Genomic DNA, 20,182 nt, shown 5'->3' with positions numbered 1-20,182 from the left:
CCCCCTGAGACAGAATACCAGCGAAAACTTCTCCTGAGAAACCAAGCAGGGACTACACATTATGTGGCTACTTGGGATGCTCATCTAGCACACAGGATACAAAGATGAGCATCCCTGCTCTGCTCGAAAGAGCTATATCAAATCTTAACCCCTCTTCTAGTGAAAAGTCTCCCCAGTCCTGGCCCTGCTGACTACCAAAACATCCTTCTGTCCTGAGCTCATTTGACAGAGCTGCTCCAGAACAGTTTGATCAACTGAAGGTTAGGATGGGATGTGGGAGAGCTGGGTGTCATTCAGGCAACACAGGAGCTTGAAGAAGGGTGTCCCCTATCTCCAGACATCTCAAGCAGCAGCCTTTTGGCTGAGGGGCAAAATTCTGTCTGCTTGTCATTGGAAGCACTTGCTGGGGGCCCAAGGAATCTTTCCTGACAAGGATATTATTGCAACTGATGTGTCCCCACTGTGAAAAGCATAGCTTTTTAAAAGTTGGTGTGTACTGGCACAAACACATGTACATTCTGTTTCCCTGAAGAACGTCTCATCGACTCTTGTGAGCTCAGAAAAGGCCAAATGACCTAAGGGTTATAAGGTGCCAGTTACAGATACTGTTTCACATTCCTTCTTAGAAAAATAGTTATGAAACTACTGGATTTTCTTTCCTTTTTCTTTTTTTTTTTCTGTATCTTTTCCAATGCAAAATACTTTGCTCTCTCAGTGGAAACAAATCATTTACTAAATACTTAGTGTTATTCCTATCACTGTCTCTCAAGTGAGCCTGTGTTTACATTCATAATCAATAATCTTTTTTTTTAATACCATAGTCATGCCATAGAAATAAATACAAGCCACAGAATCTGCAAAAATCTTTGCTGACACACAAAATTTTAAACACCTTATGGATTAATGTTTATGAAGCCTGTCAGAGGTTTAAAACCATAATGAGAAATAAAGATTTTGTTCAGGTTTGAGAAATGAACTTTTGGTCTAATGTCAGCCCTACACCGAAAAAGCCTTTGTTTGTCTAAGCTGACAGCTCCTTATTCAATTATTCACGACGTCTGTCCACTTAATTCTTGCTATAAATTAGTTTCTTTACCCACTCTTTACACTGTACCTCAGTGTGCCCCAGAGACATGGTGAGCCAGCAGCTCACCACTAACTCAGCTTAAGGAGAAATGCTAGCAACAAAGACCAGCCTGCCAAAACCCATAAAACTTGCTGCTTTTTGCTTCAGTTTAAAACAAAAAAATAATATTGTCTTTTCTCTGAAGTGGTAAAGCAACACATGCCCAAATGAGTTCTTGACATTGCTCTACAGGATTTTTAATGGTTTTGAAGAAACCCTGGCACTTATGAACATATTCTCCAAAATGTATGGTTGTTAATTAGTTTAGTAGTCTGCATAAGTAAAAACAAACTGGTGACAGAAGGTGCAACCACTGGCTTTTGGTAGGCAATGGGAAGTACAAGAAAATCACAGCTTCTGAAATACTGAATAAGTTGTAAAGGAAAGAACTGATTAAAAGCTGAAAGGTAGTAATTTCAACGCCATGTTAACCTGTTGTGTCTGTGAGAATGTACCTGTACTTACCAGGTGGGCAAAAACAGTTCATGAAAATCCAAAACATGAGGAAAAATGGGCATTTCCCCCCAAATGTGCAGGTTTTTTTCCTATTTTTTTTTTGTTAAATTTAAGATTTAAATGAGCTTTTTGCATTGTCGTTTTTTTACTCTCAAAGAGAGTTTGGTAAAAAATGATGACTCTCAGTAGATTAAAAGCCACCCCTACCCATTGCAAGCCAAAATTTTGCTAGGTCACATGTAGCAATTTTTGCACAGACCACTGCACGCTGACAGTACCACTTGACCACCAGAAGTGCCTGCTCCTCTGCATACATCCTCAGGATCCCTCAAAAACTGGCTACAGGAATCTACTGCAGATCTGCACCCTCTGTAACGCCTGCTGGGTAGATATTCCTGCTCTGCCCTAGTTTCAGGGTCCTGTCCTGTCCCTCTTGCTTGTATTTCCAGCATCTCACCTCTGCAGATGAGGCTGTTGTTTGTAGTCATGAGTTATGTTTTCTCACCCAGCACAGAAGATTTGTTCTCACTTTCTTTGGAAAGTCATGGAGGGCGGAAAGGAGCAAATACACTTTTCTTTGTTGTGTGGCCATTATAAGGAGGGGGCAGGAGTGAAGGGCAGAAGGGCTAAGGAACAACTAGCTTGTGCCTGTTTGTTTTCTACTTCCTAGTGTCTTAAAAGGCATTAATGTCTGTGCAAGATGCCCTGAAGAGGAAAGCCCTCTGTTTATGTAGGAGGCAGGAATGATGTGGGAAGGGACAAGGATGGATGCCTGACATGCTCAGGCAGCTTTGCCTCCATCCTGTCCTGGATTGATCTCTGCCAGTGGTGATGGTGTGGCTCTGGCACTGGGCCCATTTCAGCCTTGGCATTTGGCCTGAGATTGCTAGGTGTGGTGAAGGCTTTCAAATACCCCATGCCCACAGACAGCTGGCTTGGGACCATGGAGCTCCCTTTGTACAGGGCTGGGGAAGAGGAGTGACAATGTAAAGGAGTTTGGGTTACAATGGGTTAAAAAATCTGAAACAGCAAGCTGGTACACAATACAAATGGACTAGAAATAAAAAATATTCACAGACACTTTTTATTCCACATTTAGGACTGCATGAAATTTCCACTATTAAAATACCACACTTTTCCTGTGAAAGCATTTCCATTTGACCTCTTGGGATTTGAAGAATGGAAGCTCTTCCTATTCCTCTGAGAAGCAGTGCATATGGATGCTGAAGTAGTACACCTCTGAGATCTGGTCAGGGTCTTTCCAGTGAGAAGATTTCCTATATTTTCACATTTAAACTGTTTGTTCCTTCTTTTATTTAAAAACAAAATAAATATTTCCTCCAAAAGATGATGAGCAATACAGTAAACAGGTTATGAGAGCAAAATAAATCTGGCCACAGAAAGGAAAAAAAAAGAAAAAATAATAATAGATAAACACATACTACTTCTGTGACCAAGAATTTTGATGTCTTAGATTTTCTGGTATTATTTTGTGTTCTTATTTTCTGCTGCATCCTATGTCACCTAAGTCACCCTGGCTATCAGAAAAGCGTTTTACAGCCAGTATTTCACCTTATGCAATAGCTCTTTTCCTGTATGATTTTAATGGTGGTGCATGGCACCAAACTGAAGGCAAAGGAGCTGCGGGATTTGCAGGATACAAAAAATGCAAGGTGAAAGAAAAGGGAAAGCAGACACAGGCTTGGGATAAAGGGGACATGGACCTAAACTGGGAAACAAACTGGGGTGGACTGGAGAACATGGAAGAGGACTAGAAGGATGGGGGAAATGGGATTTTGTACGTGTGGTGAATAACTTTGTGGTACAAAAGAGGCTAGTCATGGTCACAGGGAAAAAAAAAAAATTCCTTTTGTCTCTGACAGACACATCAACATTGTCAAGTTTCACCCAGCTGAGCAGCTGAGAGGAAAGGGTTATAAAGCCCTGGCTGGCAAATTGTACTCCAGTGCCTAATGCAGCAACTGGCAGCTTGCTATCACTATGAGAGATGTTTCCAGTTTGAGAGCAACAGAGTTCTGGTCCAGTGAAGGACCTCAAATATGCTCCAACCTGGGTGATAGAATATGATAGATTTGTTTTCGCCATTTAAAAAGAGCAGCAGATATTACAGGCCATTTACACACAGATGTGTGCAAATACTTTGTTAAAAATTGCATCATATAAAACAAAACCTTTTGAAAAGGGAGCTTTTCAAATTCTTGTGACTGTGGGTGCTCATTGAGACTTGGTGATGCTGTGACTACTTTGCTGGCTGCATCCATTGAACATCGTAGGATCTGGAAAAGTCAGCAGTAGGTGTCTTAAGTAGGGCACCCAAATCTCTCTGTAATTAATACCTACTTCTCTCCACCTTGGTTCACCGTGTGTGCAGCTACTCCTCTAGAGAGCATGCTCTACCCCGAGCCCCCCACTGAGCCATGTGTGACAAAGCCTGCAAGGATGCCAAGATTTAATGCTTGAAGAAACTGTCACTTGTGTCACGGGAGTGTGCCACTTGGCAGTCTTCCTGAAGCCCTTTCGTGTCCTCTCCCACAAACACGCACACACAGAGGATAAAGCAAACCCTGATAGCTTCAGCGTCCCTGGCAGTACCACTTAACTCTGGGAATCTCTGCAGGCTGGTAGTGAGCTTGTGCTCCCCGGGAGAGGCGCGGAACTCAGTGATAAAATTGTAGTGAAAGGGTTCCTTTCAGGCAGCAGGGATGAGGAGATCCTTCACCGTAAGGAAATATAAACAGACTTCTATTTGGCTCCTAGGAGATGAGGAAGAAAAGTGCAAAATTCTTTTGCGGGTGGAAGGTTTCACCTGATATTAACCGTACGCCTAGTGGCGGCCCCGCAGCCTCCGCATCTCACCGGGTATCCCGCTCCCCGCCGTGCCGGAGCGCCTGGCCGCCCCACGGGGAGCTGCCGCCCGGCTTTTGTCCCAGCCCAGAAACCTGGATGCCACGGGCCTGGCTCCCACACCGTGCGGGGCCGGGGCGCTCCGGCAGGAGGTCGGGGCTCCCCGGGGCGGGGGTCGGGACCAGCCGCCCCGCCTGCCAGGGGCTGCCGGTGTTTGTACGTGTTGGTTCTGCATGAGGCGGGGGTGGGGGAAGAATGAACTCCGCGGGGGAAGCGAGCGGCGTCCCCCCGGGAGCACCGGGGAGGGTTAATCGGCGAGGATCTGTGGGTCGGGGAGGAGAAAGCGGAGGCCGGGCTGGGGAGGGGGAAGGATAAGAGGAAAAGGGGCAGAGCGGCTCGCAGAGGTCGCACACCGCCAGCCCCCGTAGCCGCGGCAGTGCCTTCCCGCGCGCTCCCGGCGGTGGTGGGGGGTCCTCCCTTCCCGTCCCACTCGGTTCCTCCCGCTTCCCCCTGCCACAGAGGGCTCGGGGCTGCAAGGGAGAGGAAGGGATTCCCAGGGCTCGACAGCAGCCCGCCCGAGGGGGAGGCGGGCGCGGCGCCCCGGGGGAGGCGGCGGCGTCCGGCAGATTCCCCCGGCAGTGGGAGGGCTCCGGGAGAGGAGAGGCTGGGGGAGCATCTCCGAGCCGCGGTTGACTCCCGAGGAGCGAGGGAGGGACGCACGCATAGAGAGGGAGAAAGTGCCGCCTCTCAGCTTTATAGGCGTCCCCAAATTTGAAGGACCGGGGTGGGGAAAAAGAAAACTGAGGACCTGAGCTGGGACCTCCCAGCCGGAGCTGGGAGGATTGAAAAGGAGCCAAAGCAGGCGTCGGGGAGGGGGGTAGCGACATCCCAAGGAGAGTCCCCGTCCTCCGCTACTCGCAGCCGCTGCGTGCCCGCCGCCGCCGCCTCAGGATGTGGGTGCCGCTGCTGCTGCTGCTGCCGGAGCTGCTCCCCGCCGTGCCGGCACAGAAGCTTTCCGCCCTCACGGTAAGGCCACCCCGCCTCTAGCGCCGAGCGCCCTCCGGGCCGGTCCCGGGAGCACCTGAGCGGGCGATGCGGCCCCCGGGCGGCGAGGGCCGGCCGCGGCTGCCGGGCCGAGCGCTGCTCCCCGCTCCGGCCGGGCGGGAGCTCCGCCGCGGCTCTCCCGGGGAGCAGCCGGCACCGCCGCCCCGCCGAGCGCCTCCGGGGAGAGCGCGGCCCGCCGCTGCCAAGTGCAGGTTTACTGCGGGTCCCCGCAGAATTTCGGTCCGGCGTTAATGTCCGTGCTAATGCTTTTGTTTTGCCCGAGGAGAAATAATGCTGCAGCGAGGTCTTCTTTTGGACCGGCTCGGGCTGACCGATTTTACTTTATTTTAGTTATAAAACGTCGTGAAACAAGCCTTTCTGGCTATTCCAGGCTCCATGATGCTATACATGGAACTCCGAGTAGAGATGGGTGAGCCAATTCATTAGGCTTACTAAATAAGCCATAACCACTTTCTAGCCAAGACCTGAGGTTTGCAGCTAATAGCTCAGTTCAGTCTTCTTGTAGAGCTTGCAGTGTTTGCAAAGCTATAATTAATGCAATCTGTAGAAATAAAAACATTTTCCTTAAATGTGTTTTAAAACAAGTGCTTGAGTAAACATAACGGGCAGCGAATACCTCTTTCAAGCTGTTTTTAAGTGTTTTGGTGAAGGCTGTGCGCTCAGAGTTTATTATGGTAAAGTTACAGGCAGCTGCAAAGTGAAATAGACCTATTTTGTTTAAGTCTTTCAGAAAATGTCTGTAAAATCCCGAGAGCTGACTTTTTTTTTTTCCCCCTCCTTTTTGAGTAAGGTGCTATAGGGACAGCTCAAGGTGATATGGCAGTGGGGGATGGCTGAGCTGTTTATACCTGGAATTCTTTAGGAAAAGTTTTGCCTTGTTGTCTAAGTTTGTCTTTTTCTTCCCCCCCCCCCCCCCAAATGATTTGTAGATTAGAAGCTGCTAATAGAAAACCTTTAAGGAATGAGTTTGCTCCATGAATTTTATTGCGTATGGCATTTTAAAGTGTGGGACATATAAAGTCAAGTGGTTCTCATATTTTACTTTTTTAGACCCTCATTTGAAGCCCCGTTAGACTGTCAGGTCTATACTATTCTAGTAAACAGATCAACATTGCAATTCACTTTTGACCTCACTTTAACAAATGTATAAACATAATTTACAAGATAGGACATGGAATATTCATTTCTTCTGTACATAAAAAGATTTCTAAATATTAGTGTGGAAGTAAACTGGCAATGCTACCAAATCTTAGTTTGTCCACATGTAAAGTAAGAGTGATTGTGACTGTTACAATATCTTTAAATGATATATAACCCAAATGATGTTAAAGCTGTTTAAAATATGGATATAAATCACTGCAGCATATACGTTTCTTTTAGTGAGGGGTTGTCTGCTTCACAAAAGGGAAGAAAAATCCGGCCAAGGGCAATTTGGCGAACTCTTTAAAAACTAAATATCACAGAATCATGGAAATGTATGTAACTTCACTGTTATCTGGGTGATGTTAGAAGTCTCTCTGTTGTTTTTCACCAATTCCAAGTGTGCATTATTCATTCCTGTACCTTATAGTAGTCTATGTCTTTATGAACCATGAGCAGACAAGTCAATGCTGGGGGAATTCCCACCTTCTGTCTCTGCTACCAAGAATGTAATGGTTTTGAAGATGTCAAGCTTTCAGACTGAATTGACTTGAACATTTTGGTAGGCATAGCTAGCCTTGTTAGTAGAGGACTGCAGGTAGTGAGCTTCTGCTTGTTTTTCTGCTGCCTGTGCTCTTCTTATGGAAAGGGCTCACCCCTACAAATACTAGACTACGCTGGAAATCCTTCCCTCAAAGAAGTAATGGACAGGCAGACATCCGTAGAATGAAATAACACACACGCACTGATGCACATCTACATCTTCTCACACGGCTGAACTTAGAGTGAGACAGGTTTATTTCTACTATTTCTGTACTTACCTTTTTAAACAACAATAAAAAACTAGTGCTATTACAGCAACAAATACCACACTGCTTAATCATTCTTAACTCCTGTAGTCATTTGCTTGTAGCTCACTGACTGTATAACCCCTTTCCACATGTACCTTTCCCAAATACTCATGGATAGTATCTGCATAATTACAAGGAATGTCAAACCCAAGCTGTGTAGAAAGACTGAGAAAATCTATGGCTTTTTTTGTTTTCACCTGCTGTGCCACTGTGTGGCAATTGAGAATGGGCATTATTTTCTACACATCAGATCTAGATTTTATTTGTGGTTTGAAGAATAACAGATAAAGGCTGGAATTTTCATAAATAACCAGAGGTCATGGGGACAGGGCATGTTTCACTGTGGATCTGAGTTTTATGAAAACTATGGGATGATCATGGAGAGGGAATGCACATCCCTGATGACAATACTGTCACAGGTATACTCATCTTACCAGGTGGTTGGCAATATCAGGGGCACAGTCTCCATTACTTCAGTGGTAAATGTGACATAAGAACCTTGGCAGAGACACGATAATAAAATTATAGTTCCTTCTAGTAAAAGCCACTCCACCATTTTCCAAAAGGTAGCACATGGATCAGAGGTTTTTTTCCTTTCTTGGGTTCTAAGCAACAAACTGGGTGATGGCATGGAAGGGAGAGAGGATATCAACCTCTATCTTTAAGATTTTCATCTGTATAAACAGCTCTCTGGGCTGTTTTAACTTTATGTCCTCACTAGCTCCAGGAATGGATCAAGTACTACTTTCAGAAAAGACTTCCGGTATTTTACAGACTTGTTTCCCATTTAATTAGGAACAATATTTTTGCGTTTCACTTGGGCAGAAATACCCACAGCAACCACCCATGTCTATAGTCATATATATGTGAATATGTGATTTTCAGATGTTGGAAGCTTTGCAGTAGTCAAAGAGGTTTCTGGTTGTTTAACAGCCTTACATGACTCCAGTCTTGCAAGGAGTGTGAGCTTGGAGCAAGGAGATATGGCTTCCTACCACACAACAACTATTGGGATGATTTCTGGCAGGCAGATGCATCAGAATAGTCAGCAGGTAGTTGAAATGCTCCAGTCTTTCTAGAGTCAGGTCCCCTGGATCTTATGGCTATATCTAAAGTGAGTGTGAGTGTTATAATCTGCCCCTCTCTGCCCAAACTGTGGTCCCAGAACAGAACTTCCTTGACTGACTGCCTACGTGCCAGGATAGAGAAGGAACATGAGAGATGGGCTGATGCATACCTGAATCTGTGTTGGGAAGCCATAATGTGCACCAGGGTCTAAGAGCTTCAGAGTTCCTATGTGTTCACTATGTTAGAGAAAGTCCAAAGTTGCTTTGAGTTTGTACCAGTCTTGGCTTCTTGTTACCAAAATTACTCTTTGCTAAGGTTGCTCCTGGACTCTGGTCTCCTGAGTAGGACCATATTGCAATAATAGATAAAGTGAGGGGAAATGTAATATTCAAATTATTAATTGCTAATGAGCCTCAGGGATGCATGCAGGAGGAGAATGTTCTTTAGTATTGTATTTATTATTATTTCAAATGAACAAATACTGGCAACAGAACAATGGCTTTCATTATGGAAAGGTAGGCTGAGAGCTGTCTCATAAGGACCCATGAGATCTGGAGGGACTGTAGCCAGTTTGGCTGCTCCTGTGTTTTTCTCCCTTTGTGTCAAATACGAATGTAAAACATTCATACATTCCACAAAATGTCTTAAGTAGCTTTGTCACTTTACCTTGTTTATAGAAAGCCAGGTATCACTCCGCAATTTTTGTAACATACTGTTGGAGTGTTTATGCAATGCTGTATTTTTATTCTGCTCTGTGAGATGCACCCGTTCTTTCTGGGTGTATGAAACTGGGGAGACCTGAGCCTTTTTGACCTCTTGTCTTTGGGTAATCAGGCATATTTTGAGGATATACGTACTTTTGTTTTGAAACACAGTGCTTTGAAGAAAGCTCATTTTGTTCCTCGAATAACTAAGTTTATGATCACTGCACTTACCAACACACTTTCTCATTGTTTATACAGCATTTTTGAAACCCTCAACTTTGCTTTTATCTCAGTTGCAGTGTTGTGTGTGTGGATGTACTTCTACAAACAATAGGATACAAGTGTTTCTTATTTGAAAATCTTGATGACTTGCAACATACCACAAACTATTCTTTCAAAGCCTTGCTGAACCGTGTGCTTTTCTCAATACAGTCGATAGATCTTTTAAAGGAAGAACGTTTTCTTGAAATTACTTACTGAAATGAACACCTCTGCCTGTTAATAGTTTCTTTCATCAGCAGCTGAATATTTTGGGGAACAATTGTTTTCTTTTTCTCCCTTGGCACATGCTTTGTGAGTATTCAATAGCGTTTTGTGTGCTGGATAGCTTCCACAACACTGACCAATATAAGATGGACCACTAAGGTAGTTCAGTAAAGGGAAGCTAAACACAATCAAAGCTTTCCAAGTTAAGGACCCATTTGGATGGCGCCTGCAAACCAAAACATTTGGAAAAGTTACTCTTAATTGTGACTGAAAAACCAAGACCATAAATAAAACTGTAAGTGGCTCCAGATCCTAACAACATTGTTACTGCAAATGGGCATTGGTACAACCAAGGGCACATCAGCTCTGAAAATAAAACACTTTCAACAATGCTTACTTGCAATAAACTCTTAAGACACTTCTTATTGAAGAGTCAGCACCAAAGCCTGTGGAAATTGATACTGAAAGTTTCAGCAAACTTTTGATCGAGGGTCAGAAGTGATTTTGTGTGCATGCAGCCAACATAAACATAAAGCTTATGTGTAAGACATTAATGAAGATGGCCAGCAGACTGCATGCCCATAAGATTTTTAGAACAAGAATTGAAGACTAGAAATGAATGTGAGTGGGGCAGGAAGAACAGAACAGAGCAAACCCAAAGAAGTAGATCATGCATATTGTGGCCACTTTTGATACTGTCATTGGCCCCCTGTTGCCTACTCAATACCTTGAGGAACAGCTGTATTTCTTGACAGTGGGCAAACCTCAAGGTTTAGTTAATTCTGAAAAACCTCCAAAGGTTTAGCTGCTATCCAAAAACCTATCTGAACCCTATTGGTCTCAAAACCAGGCTACAGATCTTTTCAAGATCTGGCTTGCTCGGGGCTTTGCTCACGTTTCCATTTCTTCAGCCAGACCAGCCTCACCATGCAACCATTTTCATAGTATTTTGGTACTTCATTTCCTCTCAGGCCTGAGACCAGGAAGTGCAGAGACACCTGAAAATTAAAAACTGAGTAAGAAGGAGTTGGAATGAAAGACCTCTTTTTGAACAGCGATGAAGGTCCGAGTTTGGTTCAGAAGTGACATTTTTTATCTGAACAAATTCAAGCATTCTTGGGGCTATCTGCAGAGTAAAAGGACGTTACAACTTGCAAAGGACTCAGGGATTTCCAGAAATTTTGCATTTTCTTTAGAATCAAAACCCAAATGCATCTTAATTTTCTGGTTGATTCAGTATTATGCTGTGAAGTAGATTTTTAGAGTTGACACTATAGATTCATGATGAAGGCCATTTCACAATGAGAATTTGTAATGTTTTCTTTCAAATTCATACAGTCAAAGTAGTTTTTGACTTTGTGAATAGTGCTCCTCTGCCCCTCCACTGTCTTCTATGGCAAAATTCTGGTGAAGCCAGTCACTTGGTCTCAATTGCCCTGTGTATTTTCACAGGATATATTTCTGTTGACATTTCTTTGTCCACTTCTGGTTATTAACTGCAAATCACTGCTTTATTATTATCTACAGTGGCAGATAAAAGACTTTCCAGTGCAACACTGGAGGTGAACCTGGAAAGAGAAAATGCTTTAGAAAAAATCTGCAATATGCTAATCTCACACAGAATAATTTATGGCAAAAGAAAAGGAGGGTTAGCAAGATGTAATACGAAAATGTCCATAAGCAAATAAACTAAGCAGAGAAGAGAAGGTATAGCATAAATACCTGCATTTTTTTCCTGCAGTTCTTCAGTCTTTGCCTAGCTGCCCCAGGTATGTAGGAAATTGGTCTGAATTACAGCCATTGCTGTAGTGCAGTGGTGCACATGAGATACAGGGATACAAACTTTGGTTATGGGGAAGTGAAAGCTACCTAGAAGAATTTGGAATAGTTTTTAGATTGGTGTGATAACACTTAAAATCAGAGGGTTGCTTAATATGCCGTTACCAAATTATCAGTGGTTGTCAAGCAGCAAAGCTAATGAAGTGTCACATCTTACCACAGAATCCGTGAAGTCAATCTCCTAAATGGAAGTTTTAGCTGGTCCTTGCAGAATAAACCACTTTGACGATTTAGTGAATGCCCTTCAGTGAATTTTTTTCCCCTCTCTAATTTATTACCTTTTAAAAATGACCACTAAGTGTTTCATCAGCTGTTGAAAATCCTGGCTAGTAGAGAATGCAACCTAGAATTCTGGTTGGGACAGAAAGAGAAAACATTCCTGAAGGCGATCCTTTCCAGCTCTCCCCTGGCTTGCTCAGTGGGCTGCTAGAAAACTTGCTCAAAAATGTTTACATCATATCTATCCAAAATCTAGGGGTTTTTTTCCTTCATTTACTTTAGGCTGCTTGTTGTTTGAATTTCTGGGTCACTGAGTAAAGATAATTTTTTTCTTTTGTGTTGCCTTAAATTTGTTTTGAGGATGTAATAAGGTACTTTCTCGTCTTTTATGTGTTCATTTTTAAACTATATGCAAATTTGGTGTCATACGTATACTATAAATCTTTGAATCTGTCCTAGAGCACCTAAAGAGTACTTACATGCAAGTAAAGAAAAATTCCTTTGCTTTGGAATTAAGTCATGGCTTCATGCTGTGCTTTGCAGATTTTTAGAATAAAATTGCTGCCATAAAGTGCTCACAGTCTTTTTACTTGGGATACCTTGATCTTGGAAGTACTAATATTCTGACCTTTTTTCAGAATTAAAACAAGGTACTATCAGTGAGTGAACAGTGTAAAAGCTCGGGAGAGGTGAGTACATTCTTTGAAATGCAATTAGCAACAGATGAAAATTAATTTTATTGGTATTCAGGACAGAATCATTATGATCCATGTATCAAACTGCAGTACAGAGAAACCTGGCACATTGCAGGTGTTCTGGATGATGTCAGGGTGGGAAGGCAATGCCTCAGCTCCATTGTGTTTTTCCTGCTCTTATCTGGAGTAAAGTGGAGGAATAGTTGAGTTTAGTCTGAGTAAAATCTGTCATTGAGTCTCATTACTATTTTGAAAGGATGGGGTGACGTTTTAGTAGACATGCAAACCATTTTAACCGTATTTGTACTGCAGCATGTCTACTTGTACAGAAGTGCTGTTAAATCAGACTGTATGTCTGATTTAGACAGAATACCAAGTGTGCGAGCTGGGGACCTAAATCATGCCATCTAAAGAATTGCTTCCCAAATGTTTTTCTTTGCTAGATGCTGCTTTTCACAGTGGCATTTTTCAGCAAGTGGTAGAATCTAGGGTTTGGGGCTGCTGTTCTGAGAATACAAGGTAGAAATATGGCACTGATAGCATGTCAGAAAGATGGTGATACTAAAATGTGGGAATCTCTACTCAGTGAGGCTGATACATGGATGCCATGCTGGTTTCAGTGCACTTGTCTTCATCCTGGTTTCCTACAGTCACCCAAACACACTGGGTTCCTCTTTGTGACTGTGAGGTGAACCTAATGGTCTTAAAATTAAAAGAAGATTTTCTTTTAGAAGCAGGAAGACACCTTGAACACAGCTTGCCAATGGTCTCTGGTTCAGTTGTCTCAGTTAATTTATTTGTCCTTGTCTGTGCAGGTGAAGAATTGTTTATTGCATTTAATCAGTGTTTTAATCAGTTCTCATTCACTGTAGCCTCCACATGGATGCTGCTTAGTGCAGGCAAAGGGGTGTCAGTGAAACTGACCCAGGCTCTGTGAAGTTATATTTGTTAATGCTGTGGTCGCTGTGCGTCACCTTTCTTTACCTATAGGTGCTGTATAACACTGCTCTAGTCCAGGGAGCAGTTGTCATGAGGACTTTTTAAAGTGAAAATTTCTATCAAATAAATGAAATCAAGTAAGTGAAGCCTGGTCCTGAAGTAAGTATGCTACAATGTACTCGAGGGTAGAACATATTGTAAAGATACCTTTGTCCCCACAAGAGGGTGCAGAAATGAAAAAGATTGTCAACACAGAAACTAAATCAGGCTTTGAGTTAACCAAAGGATTATTTGTTTAGTAAATTATCTCTGGTGTGTTGGATGGCTTATTTTTGGAAGAGAGCCACCAAAGATTTAAGTGACGCAAAACAAAAAGCAGAGATGGGAGGGTCTGTGCAGATATTTCTCCATTTCTCCCGCATCCATTCCGCTGCAGATGCAGAACGGCGGCACCACTTGTACATCATCCCCAGGGTCAGGGAGGTCACCTCTGTTCTTCCATGCACCTCTCTTCTTCCGTGGCACTTCAGGGATCCACCACGGGAGGGAGAGCAAGAGCAGCGCGGTCTGCCCCGTCTCCTCTGGGAAGGGCTGGAAGGGGGGGAAGCCCTTGTTTCCTTCCCCACTGGCTTCAGTCCGGAAAGGAACAGCTGGGACCTTGATTCTTCAGCACTTGCCACTCAGTTCGGAACTCAGATGGGAAAAATCTCAAATGGGAAAAGGGCTTGACACAAACTACTGAAAGGTAGAAAAGCGTTCTGCAAAAGGAGTGTCTTTAATGACACGGCATGGCTTGACATTAATTAATACGAATTAGCATTCATGAGAGCTCAGAGCAGGCTAGTGTGGACAAGACGGAATATATGGCCTAACATATGAGATGCTCCTGGCCATGAGACACGAGGAGGAGTTCAGTCTGCAGAAAGCATAGTGCGTATTAATTTCATTTCATGTATCCATGCTGTTTCTTTATGCAGCATTTGTAACATAAATTCTGGTGAGCAAGACAAAACAAAGGGGACAACTTATTTTTTAAACTGTATTTAATGGGATTGTATTTCAAACCATGTCCTCCTGGGACGGCGGTTTCCAAGCGTGCCAAATTTTTGATAGATTTCAGCCTAAGTGGATTTAGTTGCAAATCTGAACTTTAAACAGGAGGTTTTATCTTTCCATCATGTTTTCTCCTTGAAAGGTTCCATAAATTACATTTCCGAAAGAAAGGGAAAGATTTTTTTTTTTAAATAAGTGTTCATTTGTTAAATTGGTCTTCTGTTTAAGCTTCCCTTTTCCAGGTGCTGAATGACTCTCAGAGCAAAAATTGTCATTGCCTGATAATGGACTTCCATTAATTCACAATAAAATTACGAGGCAATAGTCATGCATGGATAATTGATTTCACTGCGAAGGGAAAATGGCAAAAAGCAGAGCTCAAATGTCTACTTGTCTGTAACTAGTGCAGCAATTTTCTCCAATGCAAAATGGATATCAAGTACTTCTCTTATGAGTGTTTATGTTCATTAGCTGCAAGACCAGGAGATGTGTATAGCAATGAGAGAGTCAGGGTATTTCCTACTAGATGACAAATCCAGATCTGACACTAAGATTAAATGGCTGATAGAGATTAATTTTTGCATCTTTGTGGCTGGTGACAGACTCACTAAAGCTCACCAGCGCTGCTGGTTTGGTAGAGTGACTGGTGAGATAATCACAGGTTCACAAAATGTGTAGTATTGAGGTGAAACACTGCTGCTAGGAGTGATTCCAGAGGACCTGGAAACTGGCATCCTTTGGGACTCATAGTTGTGACTGGGCTCTCTCTGGCTGCTGTAGATTTTTCTCCACTATTCTCCTTCCCCATCCAGTTGATCTTTCTTTAGCACATCTTCAGTGTTTACATGCTTTTTCTATGTGTAGGCTGTAAGCTATTTGTGTTTGTGCAATGTTTTGGGCAAAAGGGGCTCATGCCTAGTTGGCCTTCTTGGTCTGCCACAGTTTCCAAGTTCAGTAATAAATAAATCTTGAATGACACCTTCTTGCAGGTGAGACAGAACACAAATAATGGAGGATATACAAATAGTAGAGTTCCTCAGACGGTTGTGGCCACAGTCTGGTTGTTTACACCCTCTGCAAATTATCCACGCTGGTTATTTTGTATAGACTTTCCTATATGTATGTATGTATGTCTATATGTATATATATATATGCATATGCATTCATATATATATATATACATACATATATATGTATATATATGTTTGATCCTACTCTACCTTTTGTAAATAATTGGAGCAAGCAATTCAACATTTCAGGAAGTCATCAGCAAAATTGTCTCTCTCTGGTCTTGTCATGCTGTTGGCCAAAGTGTTCTGCACAGTGAAGAGAGCCAAGTGTCATCTGCTTGGTATTTCCTGACTTGTGAGAGCTTAATGTTTCAACCTTATCATTGCCCTAAAGCTGGGGTTCTCAGGCTGCGGTATGTGTTTCCTTTCATGGTGCAAAACTCTTTCTTCCCTAAAGAAAAAGAGCTCTGAATCAATGCAGCCTGGTCTTTCCTAAAAAGAATAACATGAATGTTTGGATGCCTCTCCCTATATCCGCACATTTTGTAGGTCAGATGGAGCTGAAAGCTTCTCTACCCTCTGTCCTTCCCTACCTTTCAAAGGAGAAGAGGAGATGGGTTTGGATGAAAGATGCTTCCAGCCTGTGAGTGCAGACTGCAGACCAAAGAGCTGAGAGCCATTCTTGCTGCTTCATTCACAACCTCCGAGTATACTCTCTTTTTCTATAGCAGCAGCTATAGAAAGAAACCTCTGGGAAACCTGGTCTAAAGGCTCTCTTGGCAAACTGAGAGAGATGTCAGGCATTATTAAGAAAGACAGAACTTCTTCCTAGAGGCTTTCTGTGGCTTCAGAATGTCGTATCCATCAGCTGTAGTAAATTCCCTAGATTGTTATTTTCTACCTTAAGATGACCCATGTCTATCATGTATGTGCATGCAGGGGTACACTATATACATTCCTATGCAAACCTTTTCTTCCTTTTGTTTTCCAGCAATGATTGGAAAACCCCCATAAAAGTTTAAAGTTCCCTTGGGGTTAATAACCAGTATGTCAGATATTTTCCCCCTGAAGTTCATGTAATTTGATACGACTGCTTTGATCTGTTAGCTATTTTTTTTGTTTGTGTGTTTTGGTCTAAGGGAATGATGCATAGGAGTCTAGTGTTAGTTTTCATTTGACAAGATTTCTAAGTTGTTAGGTTTTGACTGTGTTGGAAGTGCTATAGGGCAGCTGTGTTTGTTAGTTGATGAATTTGTGTAATCTAAAGACTGAAAAGAATGAAAAGAATACCATCTCACTTCCAATCTCAGATCAGGTCACTTCAGGAACTGCCTCAGGCAATATTTGATTTTATTTTAATAGCTCTCATGATTATCATTGTAAATAATGACAGGATAGAGCTTTTACTGCCTGCATTGCTTATTATGACAGGAGAAATCAAAAGGTTACACAGTGTCTTTCCTTCTTACAAAAGTAAATAGTTTCTTTAAAACTGCTATCCTGAGTCTTCTCAACACACCTGGGGGTGAGGAGGCTCCCAAGTGAGATTCATTTTACAGCCATGTCAGGAAATCACATTCATTTTAATAGAAGTAAGAAGCAACCAGACATCTCCAATGAATTTAGGAGGTTACAAATAGGACTAATCACATATAAAAACTCACTATTTCCAGCTGATAGCAATTAAAGCAGTGTCAGAGATGCAATGAAATTCCCTCCAGGGATCTTCATAAAATTGAGACAAACATTAGAAAGGTGTGCATGATGGATGGAAAAGTTTGAAAAAAACCAAACAAGTCTATCAAAGCTGAAAGGGGTCACAGTTCATACTCTCCAGCTCTTTTGTGGTATGCAGGATGTCTCTCAGGCAGAGCCCTGCAGCTATCTGCTGTCAACAACAGCGAAGCAGGTGTGTGTGTGTGTGTGTGCCTGGACTATATTGCTTTCTTTTTCTCATAACTGATGCTTCTTGCTGGAATAAAGGTTTAAAACTTTGTGATTATTTTTTCGCTGCTTCTATGTTTGCTAGAAAACTGTTCAGTAGAGTGAGATTTAGAAGCTGTTGTCAAAGTATAATTGGAGGTGATTACCTAATTTCCTTTCATTTGTTGTGACTATGAAATAGCCTGAAGGCTGCATATGTCCTATGCACACATTCTGTGTGCTATTTTGATTAAAAAGTTGTGTGATGTGTGCCAGGTGTCTGCAAGGCAGTTCAAATGGCAAACTAGCATGGGAGTGGGGAAGAGATGATTTACCCTGCCAGTACACTCGTCTGAAAGATCAGAAATGATTCTGCCTCACCATGCTTCAGTCCTTTAAAGAGGGGTGTCACAACTGCAGCTTCTGTCCTGGCTCTCTGGAATATCAGTTTGCTTCTGTATATCCCTGTGTTACTTGGAGGGCAGGAATGCCTGAAACAGGCACTCAGCTGAAGTGGAGATCTCTGATCGTGGCTTGTGTGTTGTGGATACAGGAGCTGCTGATATTCCACCATTTTTATAATGGGTGTGTCCAGCCTTCTCCGTAACATCCTGCTGAGTCCAGTGGGAGTTTGAGCAAGACAAAATTGGGCATCTCTCTGTCCTCTTTAGTCTGGAACAAGGGAAACTATGGGTCTATGCCATAAGGACAGAAATGTGCAGAGAAGCTTGGAGATAATTGAAGTGCCTGAAACTGATACTGTAATGTGTCAGTGTGCATGTTTGGATATGAGGCCTGGGAGGTGTGATAAAATCTTTTAGTCTGTATGTATCTGGGTGGTGGTGCTGTTCATAACAAAAACATGTGGTCAGCTTTTTGTGTATACAGGTAGAATTTGATCGAAAGAATACCACTAGGCATATGCAGGGCATATAAAGTGTAAAATCAGCTCTCCCTGCTCTTTATTGCATGGTGTTTACTTCCTTGAATTAATCCTGTTGTCATATTTGTCCTTCTTACATGTTGTTGACAAATGCATGTGATTATACAACCTAAAGGTCCACTGAAATAACCACTAATTTATGAAATGAAAATTGTTAAAATCCTGTCATTCACTTTTCAGGGCAAATACAGCTCACTCTCTTACTGTGAATTTGATAAATCCTGTAGCCACCAAGACTGTTGCTATAAAAGTAATGTGTGTATTTTTTTTCCCCCCTGTGAATATGACAGATTTGGTCTTTGTGGCAAAGGCACAATCTCTTCCAAGACACAGCCTTTCTTAAACAACATGCTCAGTGAAGGCTCCAAAGACTCTTCTTTGGGAGACAGAGATTGGCTTATAGATATCTCAGCATAGTGGAAGCACTGGCTCAGTTGAAGTAGGAGTGAGCAGAACCTGGAGGAGAAAGCAGTTAAAGTCAACAGACTGGGGAGGTGTGCTCATGCCAAAAATGTGTGAAGAAAAAAGATTGGTTCCTAGAATTTTTTGTTTCTTTATTCCCCTCAAAACCAGTATGTTTGTTTCAAAATAAAATGGATTATAAATGAAGTGGGCTATAAATAACATGCACACATTTTTGTAAAATTCTTTTCTTACAAGCAACCTGTAAGGCAATCTCCAAGTGATTCATATTACTGCAGTGACACTGACTATCTGTGCATATAACTCTGTTAAATTAGACCTAAGGTTGTGCATGTGTATGGTTCAACGACAAAATCATTAAGAAAAGTTCATGAAACTGGGAGTGCTAAAATACCTACTATTCATTCTGCCTACATCATCTGGACAAGCCCATTCAGTGTGCATTGGTTTCACAATGCACTCTTTTTCCAAGCTCATGCCTCTCAATCAGCCCTGCTGTCCCCCATGGCCTGGAATCCTGCCTGAGCTTGATTGCAGTATGTCAGGTGAGGTTCCTGCTGCTTCCTTAGCTGACAACTTCCCCTGTTGTCCAGAAGTGCTTGCACATTGTTTTAAAACTCCTGCAGATTGCCTATATAAATATGGAATGAGGGAGTTTGTGTTTTCGACAGGCAGCCTCTGTCTTAACAACTGTGAGAAACAAGTCAGTGCTGTTATTTCAGTTAATGTGGCCAGGACTCCCTCGTGTCCATTAACCTGAAGCTGTGAACGGTGGTGTGAAAAGAAGGGCTGGTCTTTCAGTGTTCAGGTCACTTGCATTATTGCATTATTGTGATAGCACATTGATCAAGATTTTAAGCTTTTTCTAGCCCAGAGATCTCTGTTGCTTGCTGTTTTGCTATCTGAAATAGCTGTTGGCTACCTGCTATCTCTCAGATAGACCTTTTTTTCAGTGCATTTTTCATGTCAAAGTGCAATACCATTGCACTAGTGATATTTCATTTTCCATATTGCATTGTGGTCTGTGCCATGGGAATCCATTTAACTGTTACGGTGTTATTCAAATAAACTGAACTTGAATTGAACACTCGGCAGATTTAGCCTGATGGACTGTGAATCCAGATGTTACCCTTCTTCTGCTCATCACCTAATAAAATACATACCCAGTACTCTGTTACCCTAGGGATTATTTATCAGCCGCACTCTGTTTCATTACGGACACTTCCCTTATCCTTTGGAGAGTGGCTGATCTGTCTGGTGAAGTGTAGTCCCACTCTGTGTAGTAGGTTGTTTGGGAATTTGTCTGGGGATCCCTTCCTGTAAGAAAATATATATTTGGGATTGGTAGGTAATCCTGATATTTTGGTAAAGGCCAGA

The 20,182-nt window shown here is 42.5% G+C and overlaps 1 protein-coding gene across 1 annotated transcript in view; it reads left to right on the top strand.

Annotated features, from left to right (window-relative positions):
* Nucleotides 1-5,398: 5,398 nt before the first annotated feature.
* The window catches only part of SMOC2 (SPARC related modular calcium binding 2), a 136,136-nt gene continuing 121,352 nt past the window's right edge, over nt 5,399-20,182 (top strand). The window contains exon 1 of the mRNA XM_062489153.1: nt 5,399-5,473. Coding sequence (XP_062345137.1) covers nt 5,399-5,473 — 75 coding nt within the window. The remainder of the gene's footprint in view (nt 5,474-20,182) is intronic.

Source organism: Cinclus cinclus, chromosome 3 (genome assembly GCF_963662255.1).
Source record: "Cinclus cinclus chromosome 3, bCinCin1.1, whole genome shotgun sequence".
Classification (NCBI taxonomy): Eukaryota; Metazoa; Chordata; class Aves; order Passeriformes; family Cinclidae; genus Cinclus; species Cinclus cinclus.
The sequence above is the reverse complement of the archived record's forward strand: the minus strand, read 5'-3'. Positions and strand labels throughout refer to the sequence as shown.